The sequence below is a fragment of the Rhynchophorus ferrugineus genome, unplaced genomic scaffold (assembly GCF_030347505.1).
Source record: "Rhynchophorus ferrugineus isolate W39M unplaced genomic scaffold, kcgeb_rfMv2 rfM4, whole genome shotgun sequence".
NCBI classification, from domain to species: Eukaryota; Metazoa; Arthropoda; class Insecta; order Coleoptera; family Curculionidae; genus Rhynchophorus; species Rhynchophorus ferrugineus.
In genome coordinates, this window is record NW_027472583.1 from 28,613,042 (window position 1) to 28,633,328 (window position 20,287).

At 33.3% G+C, this 20,287-nt stretch overlaps 1 protein-coding gene and 1 long non-coding RNA gene across 3 annotated transcripts in view; one reads left to right on the top strand and one right to left on the bottom strand.

Annotated features, from left to right (window-relative positions):
- Window positions 1-20,287, top strand: part of Csgalnact (Chondroitin sulfate N-acetylgalactosaminyltransferase) — a 360,415-nt gene that overhangs the window by 155,154 nt on the left and 184,974 nt on the right. For both annotated transcript variants that reach the window (XM_076401496.1, XM_076401498.1), the window contains one exon: window positions 18,729-18,916. In XM_076401496.1, the coding sequence (XP_076257611.1) occupies window positions 18,729-18,916 (188 nt within the window). The remainder of the gene's footprint in view (window positions 1-18,728; window positions 18,917-20,287) is intronic.
- On the bottom strand, window positions 9,558-10,100 carry LOC143194858 (uncharacterized). Its single transcript, XR_013005398.1, has 3 exons — window positions 10,037-10,100; window positions 9,912-9,971; window positions 9,558-9,842 (listed from the first exon to the last, which is right to left on the bottom strand). It is a non-coding gene; the product is annotated as an uncharacterized LOC143194858 (long non-coding RNA).

A 20,287-nucleotide genomic window follows, 5' to 3' on the forward strand; every position in this document is an offset into this window, starting at 1 on the left:
CAATAGACCAGTTAGTTAGTTAAATGATATTTAAAGTTTATGCAGAAAAATAAATATAATGCATCAATCATTGTTTTAGCTTGTATATTAATCAACACGAGCTGAAAAACAGTCGTTTCATTATTATTGATTAAATTTGTAATATATAATGATTCTGATTTAAATTTTCATTTGATTGAAGTCTGTTGATTGTTTGCTAAAAATTTTAAAATTTTTCGGTTATGATTCGATTAGGTTTTTACAAATATCAAAATTAAATAACATCAGTTGCTAAATAAAAGTTTTCCGTTTCGTATTATTGAGTTATTCAATATATACATATGATGAACAGTCATGAAACGCTTTGAATTTAAACTTCAATATTCCGAAATCTGCGACCGAATATACATCTCATCATATACATTTAGAATATTTCAATGATGCTCAGCAGTCATAATCCAACTGTCGATTTTGTCAATGACAAAGAAAGTCTGTGGAGAATCATCCATATTGAATAAAAGCGGAATATTCTTGACTATATAATCTCACTGTGGATATTGGACAAGTAAGTACGTTACGTAGTAATAGGACTGCCTGAAATCGTACCAATTTTTCTCAATAAATACATTTTTAAAGTGAAAAAAGTGATAATCAGAATCAGAATACATACGAAAGCCTAATAATTTCTACGGACAAATTTAATCATCTCGCCTTTTTGACAATTCATTCGTCTATAGTCTATTCATGTCTAGTCCATATAATAAGATTATGGTTATTCTGTTCTGGGATCAAATGCGGAATCCATCTTATCAGTAATGTTTGCCACCAAATTAAAGTAGCGCGGCTCTTTTAACGCCACTCCTATAATATGACTTTATCTTATTAATAACTGTGATATCCTAAAACAAAATGAAACGAATTTTTTTATCATTGACGCAATTGCCTTCTATTCGATTGCTGACTGGATACAGGGTCAGTAGTAGATTATGCGAATTAGTGTTTAAGCGATTGTCTTCTATCAAGAAAGGTGAACGTAACGAAGAAATGATGCAGAAAAAAAAGCAGTTCAGCAAAAGCAAACATAAAATGGTCAAAATGAAAAAAGTATTTGAGAGAACGTCTTTTAAATATATCTGTCAGTTCTGTACTGTAAATAAATCTACAGATCTCTGTCGTGACTTCAGATATTTCACATTCTGAGATAATTTGTATAGCATTCTTGACACATGTAAAATTCAACATGTTCCAGATTCATACAATTTCTTCATTTATTCAGTATTCTTATAACTTTCTGATGCATTTTCTATAATTTTTATTAGCCAATTTGGACGACTTCTACCGGTTGTCGCCTACATGGCTGACAACATTTTTGATCCAAGTGTTTATAAGTTCATCTGTTATCCGACAGTGACGTAAAATATATTTTTTAATACTTTGTGATATATTAGTGTTTCTTTAGCATCAACTTGAGTTTATATGGACTGAACCTAGTGTTTGACGTGGGCTTCGAACTACGGAACTCGACATTAAGCCTATCAATTGGCGAGTGACCAGCCTAGAGATCTTCCCAAAGCATCCAATCTTACCCAGCATAGTTACTGGCGTGACTGAAATAATTTTCTTTGTCGGATTGTTGCCTTTTGGACAATCACAATTTCAAATAATCACAAACATAAATTCAGGACCATGTCCCAGTAGTATTCGAACCTGGAACTAAAACAACAATAGTTGTAATTTTTCTTATAGCATAAAGTCAATGACATTCGTTACCCCTGTAGCACAGTTTTTTTGATAAAGCTGTTTAAAGTTAACTGTTTGACTTCAGCGGTACATTTTGCCGGCAAACATAACATTTAGTTAACATACAAAATTATGTAATCAGTCCTTTTTATAATACAAAAATGTTTTTATTAGAGCCACTGCAGCTTGTAAATTAATATAATATTGGAAATTATATTAAATTTTCCACTCCGTTTGAATGTCAGGATTAACCAAAATCCACATGGATCTGTTAATAGTTGTACAGCCATATTAAGTGATTACGTTAATATAAATCATTTCAAACAAAAAGTTTTGATACATTTGAAACCATACAACCAAGCAGGCTAAATGATACGGAATTTAACATTGATATTTTCCGATAATCGCTTCAAACAGTTTTCCTGAAAAATGCCTCGTTTATCGACGGCAGCAGGAGCAGACGTAGATTGTGCAGGCGAGAAAGAAAGCGGTAGGTATGCAAATGGCGAGACGAAATATTGTTTCAATCTACTTCCCGTACTGACGTTATTAAAAATTTTTGCGACAGCATCGAAATTTATGTTAATTTAAGCAATACCATCGCCGTCACACCTAGCCGGTCGTTTCTGATACGCTTGCCGACCTTTAAAAATTCAAATAAAACCGATGCCTCAGTCTCGTTTAAATTTGCATTATTATTTCTGTCGTTTGATTTTAATATTTGTCAGTGGTGGAGAATCTATCTGGATTTCCGTGAAAACGAAGATGAAACATTTATCCCGAGGGTACGTGAGTCCGAGGACATTTTCTTTTTAAAATATCTTTAAAATTTCTGGGTCGTTCAATAAGTTCATTAAGCAATATGTTCGTTAACAGTAGAACTAAAAATTTGATACATTGTGTTGATATTTAATTTTTAATAAGAATATAATAAAAATTATACGATTCAATTTAACTAACCAAATAATTTTTATTAAATTATTTTTTAAAATTAATTGAACCTTACGTTAAATATGCTTAGTACAATCTTAATTTACAAATGAATTTATTACTATACTTCTGTTGTACTTACATTAATACACAAGTAAGGTGAGAACTGGAGTAATACATCAGTATGTATGTACCAAAATTAAATTAAATAATTAAATAAAAATACATTCTACTGCAAATTTACTGCGATACAAAAGTCTCACTACCATTTTGATTGCATATAACCTTGCTCAAAGAAAAGATAAGCAAGTTTGGTTATCATAACATGTATATTTGGTCGCTACATTTTTTTTCCATATGATTGAAAAATTATATCGGCTAAATGGTGACGGCGATGACAACATCCTGCAACATCTGAGTCTGAATTTCTTCAATTTTGTGACGAATATTATCTTTAACATGTTGAATCGTTTGGGGCTTATTCACATAAACTTTTGATTTTAAAAAACCTGTAAGAAATAGTCTGGTGCTGTTACATCCGAAGATCTGGCTGGCCATGCTAAATCGCCACTTCACGAAATTAGTCTTCGTGGAAAAATGTTATTCAATTATTGAATTGTTAAACAAGTTAGGTGCTATGTGGTCCCATCTTGCTGAAACCACATGTCCTCTAGTCCTTGCTCTTACATTTCGGGCACAACAAAATTTCGAATCATGAGTTGGCACCGTTCAGCAGTAACAGTAACTGCAACACTTTGGTTATTTTCAAAAAATAGGGACCAATGATATTTCCAGCATGAATACCACACCATACAGTTGTTTTTAGTGGATGTAATGATGTTTCATGAATTAATTGAGGATTCTATGTTCCCAAAAACTGACTCTTTAGTTTATTGACGTGACCGCTCAGAAGAAAATGGGCTTCATCGCTCGTTATAAATTTAGACGAAACATCTTTAATTTCACCAGATAGCCTTAGAATTGCATTATTGTACTCAACTCGTTGATCAGGATCTTTCGGTAGCAATTTCTGGACTAATTGAATTTTGTACGGGAACATTTTCAAATCAGTTTTCAAAATTCACCTTAAATTGCGTGCAGGAATGTGTAACTGTGAACCACGTCTCCGAATTGATGATTCTGGAGACTCTACAATACGTTACGAGACGTCTGCTGATTTCCAGAATGAAGCCTGTCTGCTATCATACCGTACAGTCGAAAATTCGCATGTAAACTATAAATTGTGGTTTTCTGAGGCACAGAACCATTAGATTATTTTTGACGCAATTCCTCTGACTTCTTATTTTTCCTGGAAAACTGTTTTTCATTAAACGAAGTCTTTTACATACTTTGACCTATTTTTGAGAAACCGTTACTGTCATCGCGTCCATAAAACGGCCAAAATTTCATTCGTTTATACTGCACATGCGCACTTAAGACTTAAGAAGCTATACCTTTTGAGGCGGTCCAATCAGCAAACCAAGTGTTTCATTTGAAAATATCTTATATATTGTTATTTTTTTAGTATGTTAAAATATAAAAAAATAATTCATAGCTACACACTAGGTTTAAGAAAGTTTTAATGAGAATTTTTATAACACTTTTTGAATACATATCGTATATTTTAAAATTTTTATCATTAAATGAGGTATAATTTTATATTAGACCTGCTATTCTTATGTATTTTTATTTATATCTGATTAAAAAGTAGTTAAAAAGCAAAATATGGTGAAAATAAACTTGTGAGTAAATCAACAAACGAATACCTTAGTATTATATCTGAAAGGTCCTATGGACGGTTACCTTTCAAATGGGCTTTAATATGATCTAATGTGCTTTTAAAACGCGAATCTATTTATTAGGAAAAACAGAAATTACTTTTTCGGTGGAAGAAGGTTGGGTCGTCCTGTGAAGTTTTATTCTGACAGTATTTTTGAAAATAGTTGGTTGAACACTTCCAAACTTGAAATAATTACTAAAATAATATTTTTAAAATATTAGAAATATTAAAATGAAGTATTTGATAATATTTTTTTGGTCAACATCTTTATTACATACGCTTAGTACAATCTTAATTATAAATTAGTTTATTACTATATTTCATTTGTACTTTGATTAATTCACAAGCAAGACGAGTGTGAGAAAATACATCAATATGTATTCCCAATTATAAAATTATAATAATTTAAGCTATAATTTACAATAAAGGTATACACTTTATATATGTTGGTATTGTTTGGTTCGCTTAAATGTTCTGACATCTTGCAGTCCAGCAGTTGTATTGCTTCCACGTTAGTATGATTTAGTAATCTTCTTTCGTGTTTCAAGGCGAAATTTTGGATAACTTCGCAAATCCATTTGATTTCCAGGTCATCGGGCAGTTCTTTGTTGGTTACGTAGCGATAGGCTTTGGTAATCAATCGAAGAACCTTGTTTTGACCGCGTTGGATGACTAGTTGATTTGAATTTTTAGTACAACCCCATATTTGCATCCCATAGGTCCAAATTGGCTTTATGATTGTCTTATAAATCAACCTCTTTGATTTTAGATCAAGTTGAGAGTATCTTCTGACTAACCAGTTTAGTTGTTTTATTTTGGTTCTAATGTGTTTTGCTTTTTGTCGAACATGATGTTATTTGATAATATTGATAAATATTTTAGAATTTATTTTTGTTCAAGTTTTACTATAAGGATATTTGCAAACATTATGAAAATTTATTTCATATGGAAATAGAAAGGATTTCAAAATATATTGCTAATTAGTAAATGACAATTGGACCAAAATCAAATCAAATCTCTTATATTCCCTGATTTTCTTATGTATTTTAATTTATTCCGGATTTGGATTAGGAGCCAAAAATCGTTTTTAATCTCAAACCACGTGTAGCCGTTACATAACCAGGTCACCGATACTTTTTCCCTCCGATACCCCTTACCCTCACCCATTCGAATCAAAAGCGAAAAATGTGAGTCTCGATTGGCTAATTGCTGTTTTTGTCGGCGTTTTCGATTTTCGGCGTTGGTATCGCGATCGTATCCGGGCCTAATGAGCTGAGCGGCAAAACCGTGGGTCAGGAAAACGGCGCGTCGGTTGGTGGGTCGCCGGGGGGGACGGGACGAGGGTGGGCAAGCTGTCCCTCTTCAACCGGATTATCCCTTAAGGATATTACGACAGGGGCGGTAAGACGTTATGATGAACGGGGAAATATAAATTTCATATTATTATGTGAACGTGAATTATTGCGATACCGAATGAAGGTTCTGAAATGTTCCGATAGCGGACGGGAGAAGATTTGTTAGGCGGGCGGATGACGTTAATTTTATGACGGTTACCTGGATGCTTAGATCGGTTTAGTTTTTGTCCTGTTTTGCGTAATATTTCATGTATATCTTCGTAGGCATACTTTTGTTAATTTTATTTTGGATTATTTAACATAGATTACGGAAAAATATAAACCTTATATGTGTTTTAAATTAGTTTTAAAGGTTTTTTTTTAATTGAAGCTTTATGTGAAAAATCCATATTATGTATTTTATTGCCCATCGATAGCCACTACTTTTTCCCATCTTTCTGATAATTTATGAATTCCATCCTTAAAGAACAATTTATCTTTTATCATAAGAATCGACCCATTTTTATGGCGAAGGCAGCTCAGACTGTTATAATAAGTAACAATCAGAAGGAGAAAGGTCTGGATAATACAGCGGGTTTTGCAACCTGCGATCAAACGTTATCATGCTGAAGAATATCAATTGTAGTCGATAGTGATCCCCAATTACCGTTTCATTGGGCTTTACCAGCTCATAGTTTCATTAAATGCAGAGCATTAGTCTGGAGCCATCCATATTCGATTTCTTTTCGCTTATTCGGATATCGGATTATCCTAATGAATCCCAGCAAAAATATTATGTAAAAAACCTGTCCGATTTTGCCGTTGAAGTAACATTTCACATATGACCAAGGGCTTTTTTATATCTCTTGACATCAATTTATACTGCACAAAATATCCTAGATTTTAGATCATTTCCGTTTTCTTTAGGCGATTGAAAATTACTTTTGTGTTACTCCTAACAATTTTGCATATTCTTCTCGTATTTTACACCATCGAGTAATGCTTTAAAATACCCGTTTTCATTTTTTTTTGGCTGGTCAGAACGCTCCTTATATTCGGTATCAAAATCACCACTTAAAACGTATTCACCAGTGTTCACATGTTAAAATCAATGGAGCATAGCTTCCATAAGCTTTATATGACATTTGATGACCTTCAGTTTTCCTATTCTTCAAATTGAAGTATATGTGATTTACTTCGTAAAAGTTCAGACATTTTCAACGCGCTAAAAATTTGATTTCTTTTTTTGTTCACTCTTCTACAAAATAAAACATACTGAAAAGTGAAGCCTCAACCTGAAGCTGGTTACCGATATGATTTAATATAAAATCTGTGCTAAATTCTTTAAAATTAATTTATTGGTTAATAATTAAAGACAGTATTTGGTATGTTTGATACTAAATTTACAGATTTTATATGATTTCTGAAGTGCAATAAAGCGTAACAAACATACTACAGCAAATAACAAAAATATTTAAAAACCAAAGCAAAAATTAAAACTTCAAAAATTCGAAAAAACTACATGTTAACATTTCCAATCTTTCTAGTCGTTCAAGATAAGGAAAGATACTGTTTACTATTGTCTAATACAATAAATAAAAAGATGATTGGCATTAATTTTTAGATAAATTGATTGAGTAAAATTTGAGATATAACGCCTTAAATACAGTTTCTTGTAAATGTTTAGAATAAAGTTTGAGATATTCTAGCTTATTTCATGATATTTTATACGTAGTATGGACCTTACTCGTCTTCATAGTAAGAAAGTTGTTTGTTGTTTTGTTAAGTTAACCTTCTTCTTCCGCACTTAGTTATTATTTTCATGAGGTTCATACTTTTTAAAATTGGTTGAAACCTTGGTACATTGAAAATGACCTTACTTAATCAAAGTTTAAATATAACCTACCCCTGGGGTAAAAATACATTTTTTTTTCATATTTTTCTATATTTATATAATTTATTCATATAAGTTTTAAACACAAATCAGTAATAGGTGATATTCTAACAGATCACCCTGATTTATACCATTAAGAGAATATTGTAAAGTTGGACAAGCAATGCATCAAAACATTCTAATTCTATTAGAATCAATCTAAATTACTCTTTAGATGGAAGAAGCTTGCGTTTGGAAAGAAAGGTTTAGAAGGAAGGAAATAAATAGTTGGTTGAATATTTTCAAACTTAAAATAGTTACTATAATTATATTTCTGAAATATTAGAAATATTAAAATGAAGTGTTTGGTGATATTGGTAAATAGTTTTAGAATTTATTTTTGGTATAATTTTTACTAGAACATGGGGCAAAAGTCCCACTACCATTTTGATTGCCTATAACATTGCTCAAAGAGAAGATAAGTAAGTTTGATTTTCATAAAAAGTTTATATGGTCTATCTATTTTTTTTTCGTTGTGATTGAAAAATTATATCGGCTAAATGGTGACCGCGATTCGCTATGCAACTTTCGACTCTTTTTAAGGCATTTTTTATGACATCTTGCCACATCTGAGGCTGAATTTCTTCAATTTTGTGACGAATATTGTCTTTAACATGTTGAATCGTTTGGGGCTTATTCACATAAACTTTTGATTTTAAAATACCTGTAAGAAATAGTCTGGTGCTGTTACATCCGGAGATTTGGCTGTCCATGCTAAATCGCCAATTCGCGAAATTAGTATTCGTGGAAAAAGATTGAATGACTTGAATGAATTGAATTGTTGAACGAGCTATGTCTGCTGCGGCCCCCCATCTTGCTGAAACCACATGTCCTCTAGTCCTTGCTCTTCCATTTCAGTCACAAGAAAATGTTGAGTCATGTTTTGGTACCGTTCAGCAGTAACAGTAACTGCAACATCATGATCATTTTCAAAAAATAGGGACCAATGATGTTTCCAGCATGAATACCACAACATACAGTTGTTTTTACTGGACGCAACGATGTTTCATGAATTAATTGAGGATTTTGTGTTCCCCAAAACCGGCTGTTCTGTTTATCGACGTGCCCACTGAAAAGAAAATAGGTTTCATCGCTCACTATCAATATGGACGAAAAATTATCAATTTCACCAGACAACCTTAGAATTGTATTACTGTACTCAACTCGTTGATCAAGATCTCTCGGTAGCAATTTTTGGACTAACTGAATTTTGTACGGGAACATTTTCGAATCAGTTTTCAAACTTCTTCTTAAATTGCGCGCAGAAATGTGTAACTGGGAACCACGTGTCCAAACTGATGTTTCTGGAAACTCCGCAACACTATCGCGCCCCAGAGCCACATTTTCAGGGTTACAAGATGCCCGTTGTTTTTCAGAACGAGGTATGTCTGCTGTCGTACCGTACTGTCGAAAATTCGCATGTAAACGATAAATTGTTGTTTTGTGAGGCATTGGACTATTAGCATATTTTTGACGCTATTTCCGCTGAGTGGCAATAATGGAATGATTATCTTAAATAAATATTGTCACAATTTCTGCTCGTTATTATGGCGTATAATTATCCACAGTAAAATTTAAAAGTCTACACAACACAATGGTTAAAGCGAAACTAAGCTAAACATCACATAACCAAAATTGTGCGGAATCAAAATGGTAGCGGGACCACTTTATATGAGTATTATAAAAACATATTTCATATGGATATAGAAACGATTTAAAATACTACTAAAATAGTTTTACAATAAGCTAATAACAATTGTACTCATATTCATAACAAATTTATGATTTTTTTATATTAGTAAAATTAAATATTATTTTGAATATTATTATTAGAAGTATTATTTAGAAAATTGAAGCTAATTGTAAATAATTCCACCTTGATATATGGTATAGGTTAAAGCTGGATTGCTCAGCCTTAGGGCTTACTTAAGTCAATATACCAAGCCTGGCTCCGTTATTCATTGCTTAAGGGCTTCTACTTTGGAACTTCCGAAAACTTAATTGAGTACGGACATTTTTATTATTTAGCTATTTTTTATACTTTATATTTTAGCTAATATCCAATCAAAATATTACCATTAGAAAATAGAATTAATGACATGCTCCCACTGTGCTTGTTATAAGTGTTTTTTTATCCTTCTTGTCCCTACAACAAAAAAAAACACCTAATCGCTAAATTTCCAGAGGGAGGGGCTCGGGTTATCTCCGGCCTTACACGTTTCTGGCGCATTCCTTTTATGGGTCATAAACACGGCATTTCTCCATTAAATGTCACCTGGAACAAAGAGATTTCCAGATATATAAATATACATTAGGATTGGCGACTGTAACGTAACTTACGGCTGATGGTGTGTGGAAATTGTGCGGAAAACTGGAACGAAACTGACTGACTGAACGAAACGACTGACGTGCTATAGCCGGGAAGCGATAATTGCGAATATCGGCAGGAAATACGTCGGCGTGACTCGTCATTTTTCAACGTCAGCACGGTCGGACTTTCTCGTGACTTATACAACAGGATTTACAGGGTTAGATTCCACAAGAAAAGGTCAAAAGTTGGATTTTTTCTAATCTTTGTAACAATTAGTAATATTGAAGGAATTAGGCATTTTAATTAAATATAATTTTAACGTTAACTATGACGAAATCATATATGACTTATACACCAAGAGTCTTTCATTCACTTATTTCTTGGGTTCATCCTTGGATTATTTTTTCAGAAGTCCACAAAGAGCCAGTAGGTACTAAAGACCATATCGGGACTACATGATTGGTTGTAGAGCTAGAGTTAACATCAGATTGTCATTAAATATCGACACAGTTGAAGTGGTTTGAAGGTTAGAGTTATCTTATGAAATGCTTGCGGCTGATTATTGTTCAGTGCACTGTTCAACTACATTAGTCAATAGCATTGATTTCATTGTACATACAACACCTATAGACAAGCTAACCTTAACACATATATAATATGGATACTCAAATAAATAGCCAAATTAAATCAGGTTTTTAATAGGTATCAATATGACCACTTCTGAAACCACAAGATCGATACTGAGTATATTTATGTTAAGCTTCCAATGGTAGTAATAATATTCAGCAGCACTTTTCTTTTAAATTAAAGAAAAGTATATTTTTTCCAAATGGACTACCACATAAAAGGGCCTTTAATTGAAATAGAATGGTTACTATCAATAGTCGTTTAGGAGATTTTAGCAGGTATTAGAAAGCTTACACGAGATAATTTAGTTATTTTACTATCATATTTTTTTCTATCGAAAATATTAATGAAATCTAAATTTCACACATTATAATTTCTCTGAATATATTGAAAATGAGACACTTCTTAAGAGTTATTTACCATTAAATTGCAAATTCCAAGCCAGTAAGGAGGTTGATATAAGGCGTCTCAAAAGAACGTCTAGTAGATTGAATAGAGAAACTAAGCAATGGAAATTTTTTTATTAATTATTAAGGTACATAATTTGGGAATTTTTTAATTTAATATCATTCAAATTTAAACTTCAGTCATAAAATATATCTTCAGAAAGGTCACTTTAGGTCAACGAAGGGGTTTCGATGTTTGCATTTCGAATTCTTTGCTCTCTATCAGCAGCACTTTTGCTTACTTACGTGTTGGTTGGCTAGTAACATTTTTACATATAATTGAAATTACTGAGATACAAATTTCGTGAAATGCGTTTAGATATCAATTCGTAGATGGTATTCAGTGAGACAGTTCTTAACCAATAGTTTCGGTAAAGTCTATGAGAGAATGTAAGTTGGATTGCGAAATGTAAGTCTAGTTTTCCTTATTTTGACCAAATTTATCTGCAAATGCCTAGTTGTTAATTATATATAATATTAGTTGTTGTTTGATGATGTAAACATTAAATGTTGATAGAATGGTTAAGGTGTGTATTTATGCATACTAAAGTTACAAGCGGCACATTGTACGCTTCCTGGCGGTACAGAAAGTGTTAATCTTTTTTTACTCGTATCTGATGTGATTACAACAGACTCGCTGTTTCACCGAGAACTTGGTACCGAATGGACGATTATATTAACTTTTGTTCATGTTGCCTTCCCCTCAGGTGGTTTAGTGAGTTGGATATAAAATCCCTCATGTGCCTGGTTCTCTGCCCCAGCACGATTCACAATCTTTAGATTATCGGAGATTCCAGGACTTAAAGCGAAACAGATCTTCTTGAGTGCTTTACACCTTGATGAACAGGTTTATAATTGTGTTCGAATTTCATTATCTAGCAAATAGAATACATTTTAATAATTCAGTTTTCAATTTATATTAGATATGAGCATCAAATCTAATGTCAATATTAGGTACTTGTACTTATTTCTATGAATCATATGGTTCTTTCTGCAATTTACCTATTGTACAATCAATACATTAATCTAAATTTTATTGTTATAAACTTATGGATATAAATAAAGACAGACCTTTTAACAACAACTAAAATATTGTTGTGTCGCAGAACTTTGAATATTCTTCACAGTGGCGAGATTTTACTGGCATCATTGAACAATATTAGTCTAGTACTGGTACAATATTAGTGTCCTATATTTTAGAGCTTTCTCTATGATCTTGATCTATACCTTCTTTGGAGCTATTCGCTGCTTCCGTTCAAAAGATCGCCTTCGCTATAGAAGTCTGTGAGGAATTTGTTCACCTTTCATTCGAGACACATATCCAAACAGCTACATTAATAGTCACTCAATTCTGCAGTGATCTCTCATATTAATGTAGAATTTACCTCAAGCACTGTAATAGAAATATTATGAATGTCACACTGTAATAATGTAAGATTGGCAAAATAAGTTTTCAAAGGAGTTGGATTTTTAATTTTGATAATACCTCGTCATCTCGATAGCAGGAACATGAGTTCTAAAAAGATAAAGATAAAGATAAAGACTAAATTACTTCAAACAATCAATTTTTTTATATAATTAACCATATATTTATATTTTTATTAATAGTGACTTTACCTTAGAATTGGATCTACTTGAACTTCCAGAAGATACTATTTCTTATTACAGTCAGGTATTGAAATTTATTCAAAAATCAATTTTGAAACTGAATATTATGAAATAGTGTTTTTAAAGAAGCACAGATGTCATGCCAAGATCATCATCATCACCCTGTCACCCCAAGATCTACATTATGTGGTAACTTTATTAAGTTGTGTTTGAAACTGATTATTCTCATGGGGATTATCGATCTTGTTAATTGACATAGCTAGTAATTCAGTGAGCTTTATCACGGAACATTATTTTTATTGGAAATTGTATTCACACTCCATTGAAATCATAAAATTTTCAAAATTCTAGGTCAAATCGAAAATCAAATCGCGTGGGATATATCTTCAGTGTGATTTTAACACACTTTGTTATTGTCCGCATCCTTTTAGTTTTTGGTGATAATGTAACTATTCATCTTTTTTTCTCTTCACAATTTTCTAATTTTTCGCCGTTCTCGGACAGTTATTTGGTTCACAGTATTAACAATTCCTCTTCTTTCTCCTCTTGATACTTTTCATGTAATTTTTTATTGTACGTCTTTATCGGGGTAAATTTTTATACATAACGCTATAGTGTAAATAAACACTGTTTTTAAAGGAACACAAAGAGCCAGGGGAGTCGACTTGGTTCGCGCAATGGTAAAATTGACCGGAAGGTCTTCCGCGACAGTTTGCGGTTTCGACTCCTGCTGAGGCATAGTCGTGAATTTATGTTTGTGATTGTTTAATATTTGTGATGCTCCTTAGACAAGAGTGTAAAATTCGACAAGGAAAATGATCCTAATCACTCCAGTAACCATGGTGTATAAGACCAGATGTCTTCAAGGAAGATCTCCAAGTTGGTCACTCGTCAATCTGTAGGCATAAAGCCTGCAAACGAAGTTCAGAGCCCACGTTAAACTGTAGATGCAGTCCAGATAAACCGTAGCTAGTAATAAGGAGACAAAGCCAGGGGACGAGATAGAAAGTATGTGGCACAAATATAGTTGTAAATATTTTTTATGGAAACGAAACATTATATAATTTTATTTGTTAAATTATAATGAGTTATTTATCCTAGTTTTTTTAATAAATAATTTCGTTTTCACTGACTTGTGACACTGTGCAGTGTTTTGGTGTAGCAGCACTTTCTTCTTCTTCAAATGTGGCCGTTTTTCGGTGATTTCGTCCTTCAAACCGTACAATAACGCTACGTAATAGTCGCTGTTGATAGTCCTTCCTTTTTCAAGGTAGTCAATGAAAATTATTCCATGCGCATCCCAAAATACAGACGCCATAACATTGCCTGCCGACTGTTACGTTTTCCCACGCTTTGGAGCGGGTTCATCGTATGCAATCCACTCGGATGACTGTCGATTGGACTGAAATGATGGAGCCATATTTCACCCATTGTCACATATCGACGCTAAAACTTATTACGCTTGATCACCTTTAAACACAGCTCCGAATCATCAGCTCGTCGTTGTTTTTGGTCAAAAGTGAGCTCGCGCTACACCCACTTTGCACAGAGTTTTCTCATACCTAAATATTCGTGAACGATATGATATACACGTTCTTAGTTGATATCTTTAGAGTGTCTGCTATTTCATTGAATTTCAATTTACGGCCATTCAAAATCATTTTGTGGATGTTTTAAATGTTTTCGTCGGTAACAACCTCTTTTGGGCGTCCACTGCGATCATCTTCTTCGGTGCTCATTTCACCACGTCTAAACTTAGCATACCAATATTTGATGGTTGATTTTCCAGGGGCAGTGTCCAGAAACTCGGCATCAAGCCAAGTTTTTTATTCAACTGTATTTTTTCCCTTCAAAAAGTAATATTTTATCAACACGCGAAATTCCTTTTTAACCACAATAACAAAAGTTGCTTCACTCAAATTGCTATAATTCAGAAACTAATAATCCGACGGCTGTCTAATTTATACACGCATCTTTTGAGCCATCTATGCGCCAGGCCGGGGACTTTTCAGTTAATCTGTTATCATAATTGTGCATATACTAGAAAAAGCGATAAAAAAAAGGTTGAAAAATACAATAATGTCATATTACATATGTTTTCTCTCCTTAACACTCAACAAATTTACGAAGGTATCCATATTTTCTCCTTAAAATATGAAATACGGTTGCTAAATTATAGAAGCGTGGAACCAATACAGCTATTAGACAACAAGCAGGAAATCAGTATATTGAATCGAGCCGAACCAACTACATGATATTTTGTTGTATGTAAGTTAGGATTGCACTAGGTATATTTAATGGGCTATCTAATTCATTTAAAAAACCCAATATTCTATAATTTAGTTGTATATTAAACTTATTTGTAACCTTAAAATTGCATATACAAATATAGTGTTTAATTATATTTTACCGTAACTGTAACTTTTTTACAGTGACTGTGATTTAGAAATACAAAATAACAAATAAAAATACATTTAATGAAAATTTATTGAAAATATTAACTATTTCGAGTTGTTTATAAACATCGCACTCATGGACTAAAGAAAAGCAATTCAACCCGGCTCTCTTTTTTCCAGTTTTAATAAATTCCAACGTGAAATATAGTCGAGAATATTGGAAATTACGAGTCAGGCCAGGGAAAATGAATGAAATCTCGTCGAATTCCTATATGAATGCGATGCCGTAACCTAAGACCGGCAGGCAGGTGTGGGAGGACCGGGACCGGGAGTGGTGCCGGTTAAAAGTTGGTCCTTCCGAGTTCTTTTTCCGATTTCTCCTCGGCGGATGGCGAAACTTTTTTCAAGGATTTGGGGTGGCGTTCCGTTGCGCTGCCGCGGTATGTAATTGACTTTTTCTGATGATTTACGATCGGCGGATTGGCGCGAGAGAATGGCGAGATGGAAGGCGGATTATTTTTCAAACTAATTCCGTAAAGTTTTCGGGTGTTTTCGCTGGTTTTCATATTGGTTCGATATTTCTGTCATGAAAAATTATTTCCGAAATAACGGCTAGTCGATTTATTGGGGTGTCAAGAAAGTAACTTCGATTTTGTCGCGTCGGCGAAAAGTATGAATAAATGTTAATTTAGATCATTGTACTTGGGTGTTTGAAAACATTTGAATGAAAATATCGTTGCTAATGCTGCTTAATAATGTTGTGGTAGCTACAGATACTGCAGAATTAGCTTTTTTGTTACATATAGTGTATAAATAAGTTTAAACCTTTATTTAGAGGATAAGCGCCTTTGAATTTTATTCAAAATCTTGTCTTTCATTTGCAATGACTTTTCCATTTTTATACAATCGATATACTAACAAACTTTGGGCCCTTACAGATCTTGTTAACAGGTCAATTGAAATGTCCCCGGCCTGACATATAGATGGCACTACTAGAATTAAATCCATATATTTTTTAGTTATCCCTAACACTCAAAAGATGCGTGTATAAATTTGACAGCTCTCGGATCATTAGTTTGTGAATTATAGCATGTTGAATGAAGCAACTTTTGTTATTGTGAAAAAATGAATAAAAAGAATTTCGCGTGTTGATAAAATATTGCTTTTTGAAGGGAAAAGGTACAGTTGAAGCAAAAACTTGGCTTGATGGCAAGTTTCCGAACACTACCCCAGGAAAATCAACCATCAAGGATTGGTGTGCTAAGTTTAGACGTCGTGAAATGAGCACCGAAGACGGTGAACACAGTGGACGTCCGAAAGAGGTTGTTACCGACGAAAACATTAAAAAAATCTACAAAATGATTTTGAATAATTGTAAATTGAAATGGAATAAAATAGCAGACTCTCTAAAGATATCAACTGAACGTGTACATAATATCATTCACGAATATTTGCGTATGAGAAAGCCCTGTGCAAAGTAGGTGCCGCGCGAGCTCACATTTGACCAAAAACAACGAGGAATTGATGATTTGGTGCAGTGTTTTAGATGATCAAGCGTAATAAACCCGAGTTTTTGCGTCGATATGTGATGGATGAAACGTGTCTCCATCATTTCACTCCGTCATGCGAGTGGACTGCCCACGATCAACCCGCTCCAAAGCGTGGGAAAACGCAACAGTCGGCAGGCAAGGTTATGGCGTCTGTATTTTGGGATGTGCACAGATTTTCATTGACTACCTTTAAAAATCTTATATAGGTATCTTATATTAGGTTCCGTTGTACTTTCATTAAAACACAGGCAGGCGAGTACGGGATTAATGCATTAGTATGTATTTCCCAAATTATAATAAAACTAAACTACTTTAAATAATGTTTAGAATAGTCTCATACACTATACAAGTTCGTATGGTTTGATTCGCTTCACTCTTTTGATTTCCAGCGTGATGTCCAGTAGCTGTATTGGTTGTCACATTACTGTGACTTAGCAACTTTATTTCGTATTTTAAGGCGAATCTTGGAGAACCTTGTATATCTATTTGATTTAGAGGTCACCGTGCAGCTCTTGCAGATTACTGGCTGGATCTTTTAGTGCAAACCACATTTGCACCCCATGGATCCAAATTGGCTTTATGATTGAACTGCTTATGATGACTTATATGACATTGAATTTGAAAATTGGGTACCTGTAGCCAGATAACTACATAGAACTGCAATACGACTAGCTGTAATTCGACAAACAGGGATTAAGGCGGGAGAAAAACTGTTAAACTTAACAAGTCGGGTAGCTCCCGAGGGAGCTTATGCTAAGAATGCTTTGATTTCTATTGAGGATTTGTGAATAGGTTGTATATGAATGTCTCAACTATTGGGATGTCAGTTTCCCGGTAGATTAGGGAGTTTCGGACGAACTATCGGATTTCAAGATGCGCCTGAAGAGCTTGTTCTGGAATATGTGAAGGCTTTTCATTGTTGTTGTTGTAACGAACTTGAAATAAAGGCTATATAATAATGATCTCGCTAATATACTTGACTGGTGTGCAAAGCCTGTTGGGACACCCTCCGTACTGATAATGTAGTTATGGCCCTGCTTGGGATATACAGGGTGTCTTTGAGAAACTTCATATTTTAAATTTTGATTGTGTAGCAATATTTAATTCACTGATGGGGAGGTATTTTCATCGAATTTTTATTACAACGTCGAAAGTGTTACCGAAAATAATGGGCATAAACGTTCCACGTTTCATTTTAAGGTCTTTTGGCTACCTAAAGATTAAATCATTTCTCACAACCGTACCGATCTTCCTCTTTTTTAACCAGCTCAAGTAATTGCATACAGAGAAATCACAATTTAAAAATACGTTAGTCCATTTATCTGTCCACATATAATAGCTATTAAAATCGAATAAAAATACTTTTAGTCATGAAATATAATGTAGGCCCTTGCTCTAGCATAATTACTTCTCTTTCTCCTCAGCGGCTTCTCCATTATTATAGTTTCTTTTGTTAATATGGGTTTTATCACAAACTTACATCGACATAACATCACTTAGTATTACTTGTATTGGCTCACATTTGATTGGGAAGCTCTTATAATAATAATGGATAAATATTCAAAAACATTAAACCTAAAACTATAGAAGAAATTTAAAAAAATTATAGAATAGAAGACAAATTCGCAAATTAATGTTGAAATATTTATTTCGATGAAACTAAAATTTAAAATGAATATAAAAAGAGATGACGCATCAACAATTCTTTGAAATATTAAGTTGTGTTTGATGGTGCAGATACACATTGTTGTATAGTTGTTTTGTAGTTTAAGTTATAATGTTAAAAAAAACATACAAATCATTAGAAATATGAGATATTAATACAAATGATTACAATAAATGGAAAATGACAGCCCAACTTTAGTTGGAAAATGAAGCAGGAAACTCAGTTATTGACTCACTGACTTATTGGTAAAAAATTATTTTAAAGATGTTTGTTTTTTTCATTTAGGAATGTGTCCATTTTAGGTAACATTATAATATACCGTGATTCAAATAGTTAATATTTTAGATTTAACTTTAATTACAATTATTTAACACAAATATGTTTATTATGTACAAATATAGAGTTGAATATGTTTTCTTTAATTTTAGGAAAATTAAGCCCAAGAGTGTCATCATGAAGAGACTCTTAGGCACCCGATTCTTCACCCGCCTTCTTCTCCTCGTTTGCTCGCTAAGTCTCCTCAGTATTCTCCTTCTCAGCAAATGCGGACTAGAAAGTCTTAAATATCCGAACGCCGAGGACTCCAACGAAGATGTGCCGGCTTCAGAACTATCCGGTAAGTTAAAGTTCGTTAATTAGTTGAGAATAATCGAATACGGTCGGGAGATGCGATGACGCGGAGACGTCTTCAAACTTCTCCGGTTGCCGAAAGGCCCGTCTTCAGCGCCCGAACTTTTAATTTATCGCATTTAATTGTTAGTTAACCAGTTTAGATTAGTTTTGTTTATTATTATCCTACTATGCCATTAGGATAGCTTAAATCATTGAACACATGCAAAATAAAAATTCTAAACAATTGAAAGTACTAGATTGACTCACGAACGGGGACAATATCAGTAAATTATTTTTGAACCATTTCGTCCACTCGGGGAAAGGAATTAATATATTTGAACTTTAAATCAGCTTTTTAAAGAGTCACCCTTAATAGCAAATTATAGGTGTTTTCAATGCCTGGAAATTATTAAATAAGATTTCCAAAATTGGTACTTAGTAATCCATCAGTAATATACATCGTATCAGTGATATAACACTATGGTTTACTAGAACAGCTATGTTATAACAGATGTACTGGAAATTTATTACCGGAAAAATGTATGTGTTCAAATTATTAGCTGTTTATAGATCTTGCCTATCTTTCAGGCAATTTATGGATGCCATCTCAAAAAAAAACTGTTTGTCCTTTGAGCAAAACCATTCCTTGATCCATTTTGATGGGAAAAGTTAGTAGTCAGACGTCCCATTCAAGTGTTCTCAACGCTTCCTTTGCAGATTTCAAAGAGATATAAATCTATGACCGTGTTACTTCCACTCAATATAACTATATAGCTTTCAAGCTTAATGTTTGGTAGAATAAAATGTCAAATCATAACATTACATACTTAAGCCCATCTGTCACAAAACCGATAAAGATTTTCTGGTACATCTGGTATGGTATGGTATCTTCCGAAGACTAGTGATTTTTATGGAGTGCTTGTATGTTTTTTCGCTGGTTATCTTTCACTTTAAGAAGACATGCATTCAAAAAAAATTTCAATATATATCACTTATATTTTTTTTAACAACATTCTGCTATACCTTGTCGAAGTAATTATGTTGGCTTGGTAGCGATCCAATTATCGATCCATTTTCGCATTTCTCCAACATTTCGAAACAGTGTGTCAGCGAAGCCATGCCGTACCGACCTGAACAAGCTGTATTCAAAAGGCGCTATGTGTGATGAGTTCGCTGGATGCAGTAAAAGTTAACATTCTAACATGCAATGTATTCTTCACATTACTTGCTCTTGCTATTTCTTTTCAACAATATGTCATTCAGTGTCAGTGTTCATTTGATTCATTCTCATTCAGTGTTCTATTGATTGCACCATGTAAAAATTAACAATTTTTGGTCGTGAAACTTTCCTTGACCTTCACTTTTTGTGTTTACA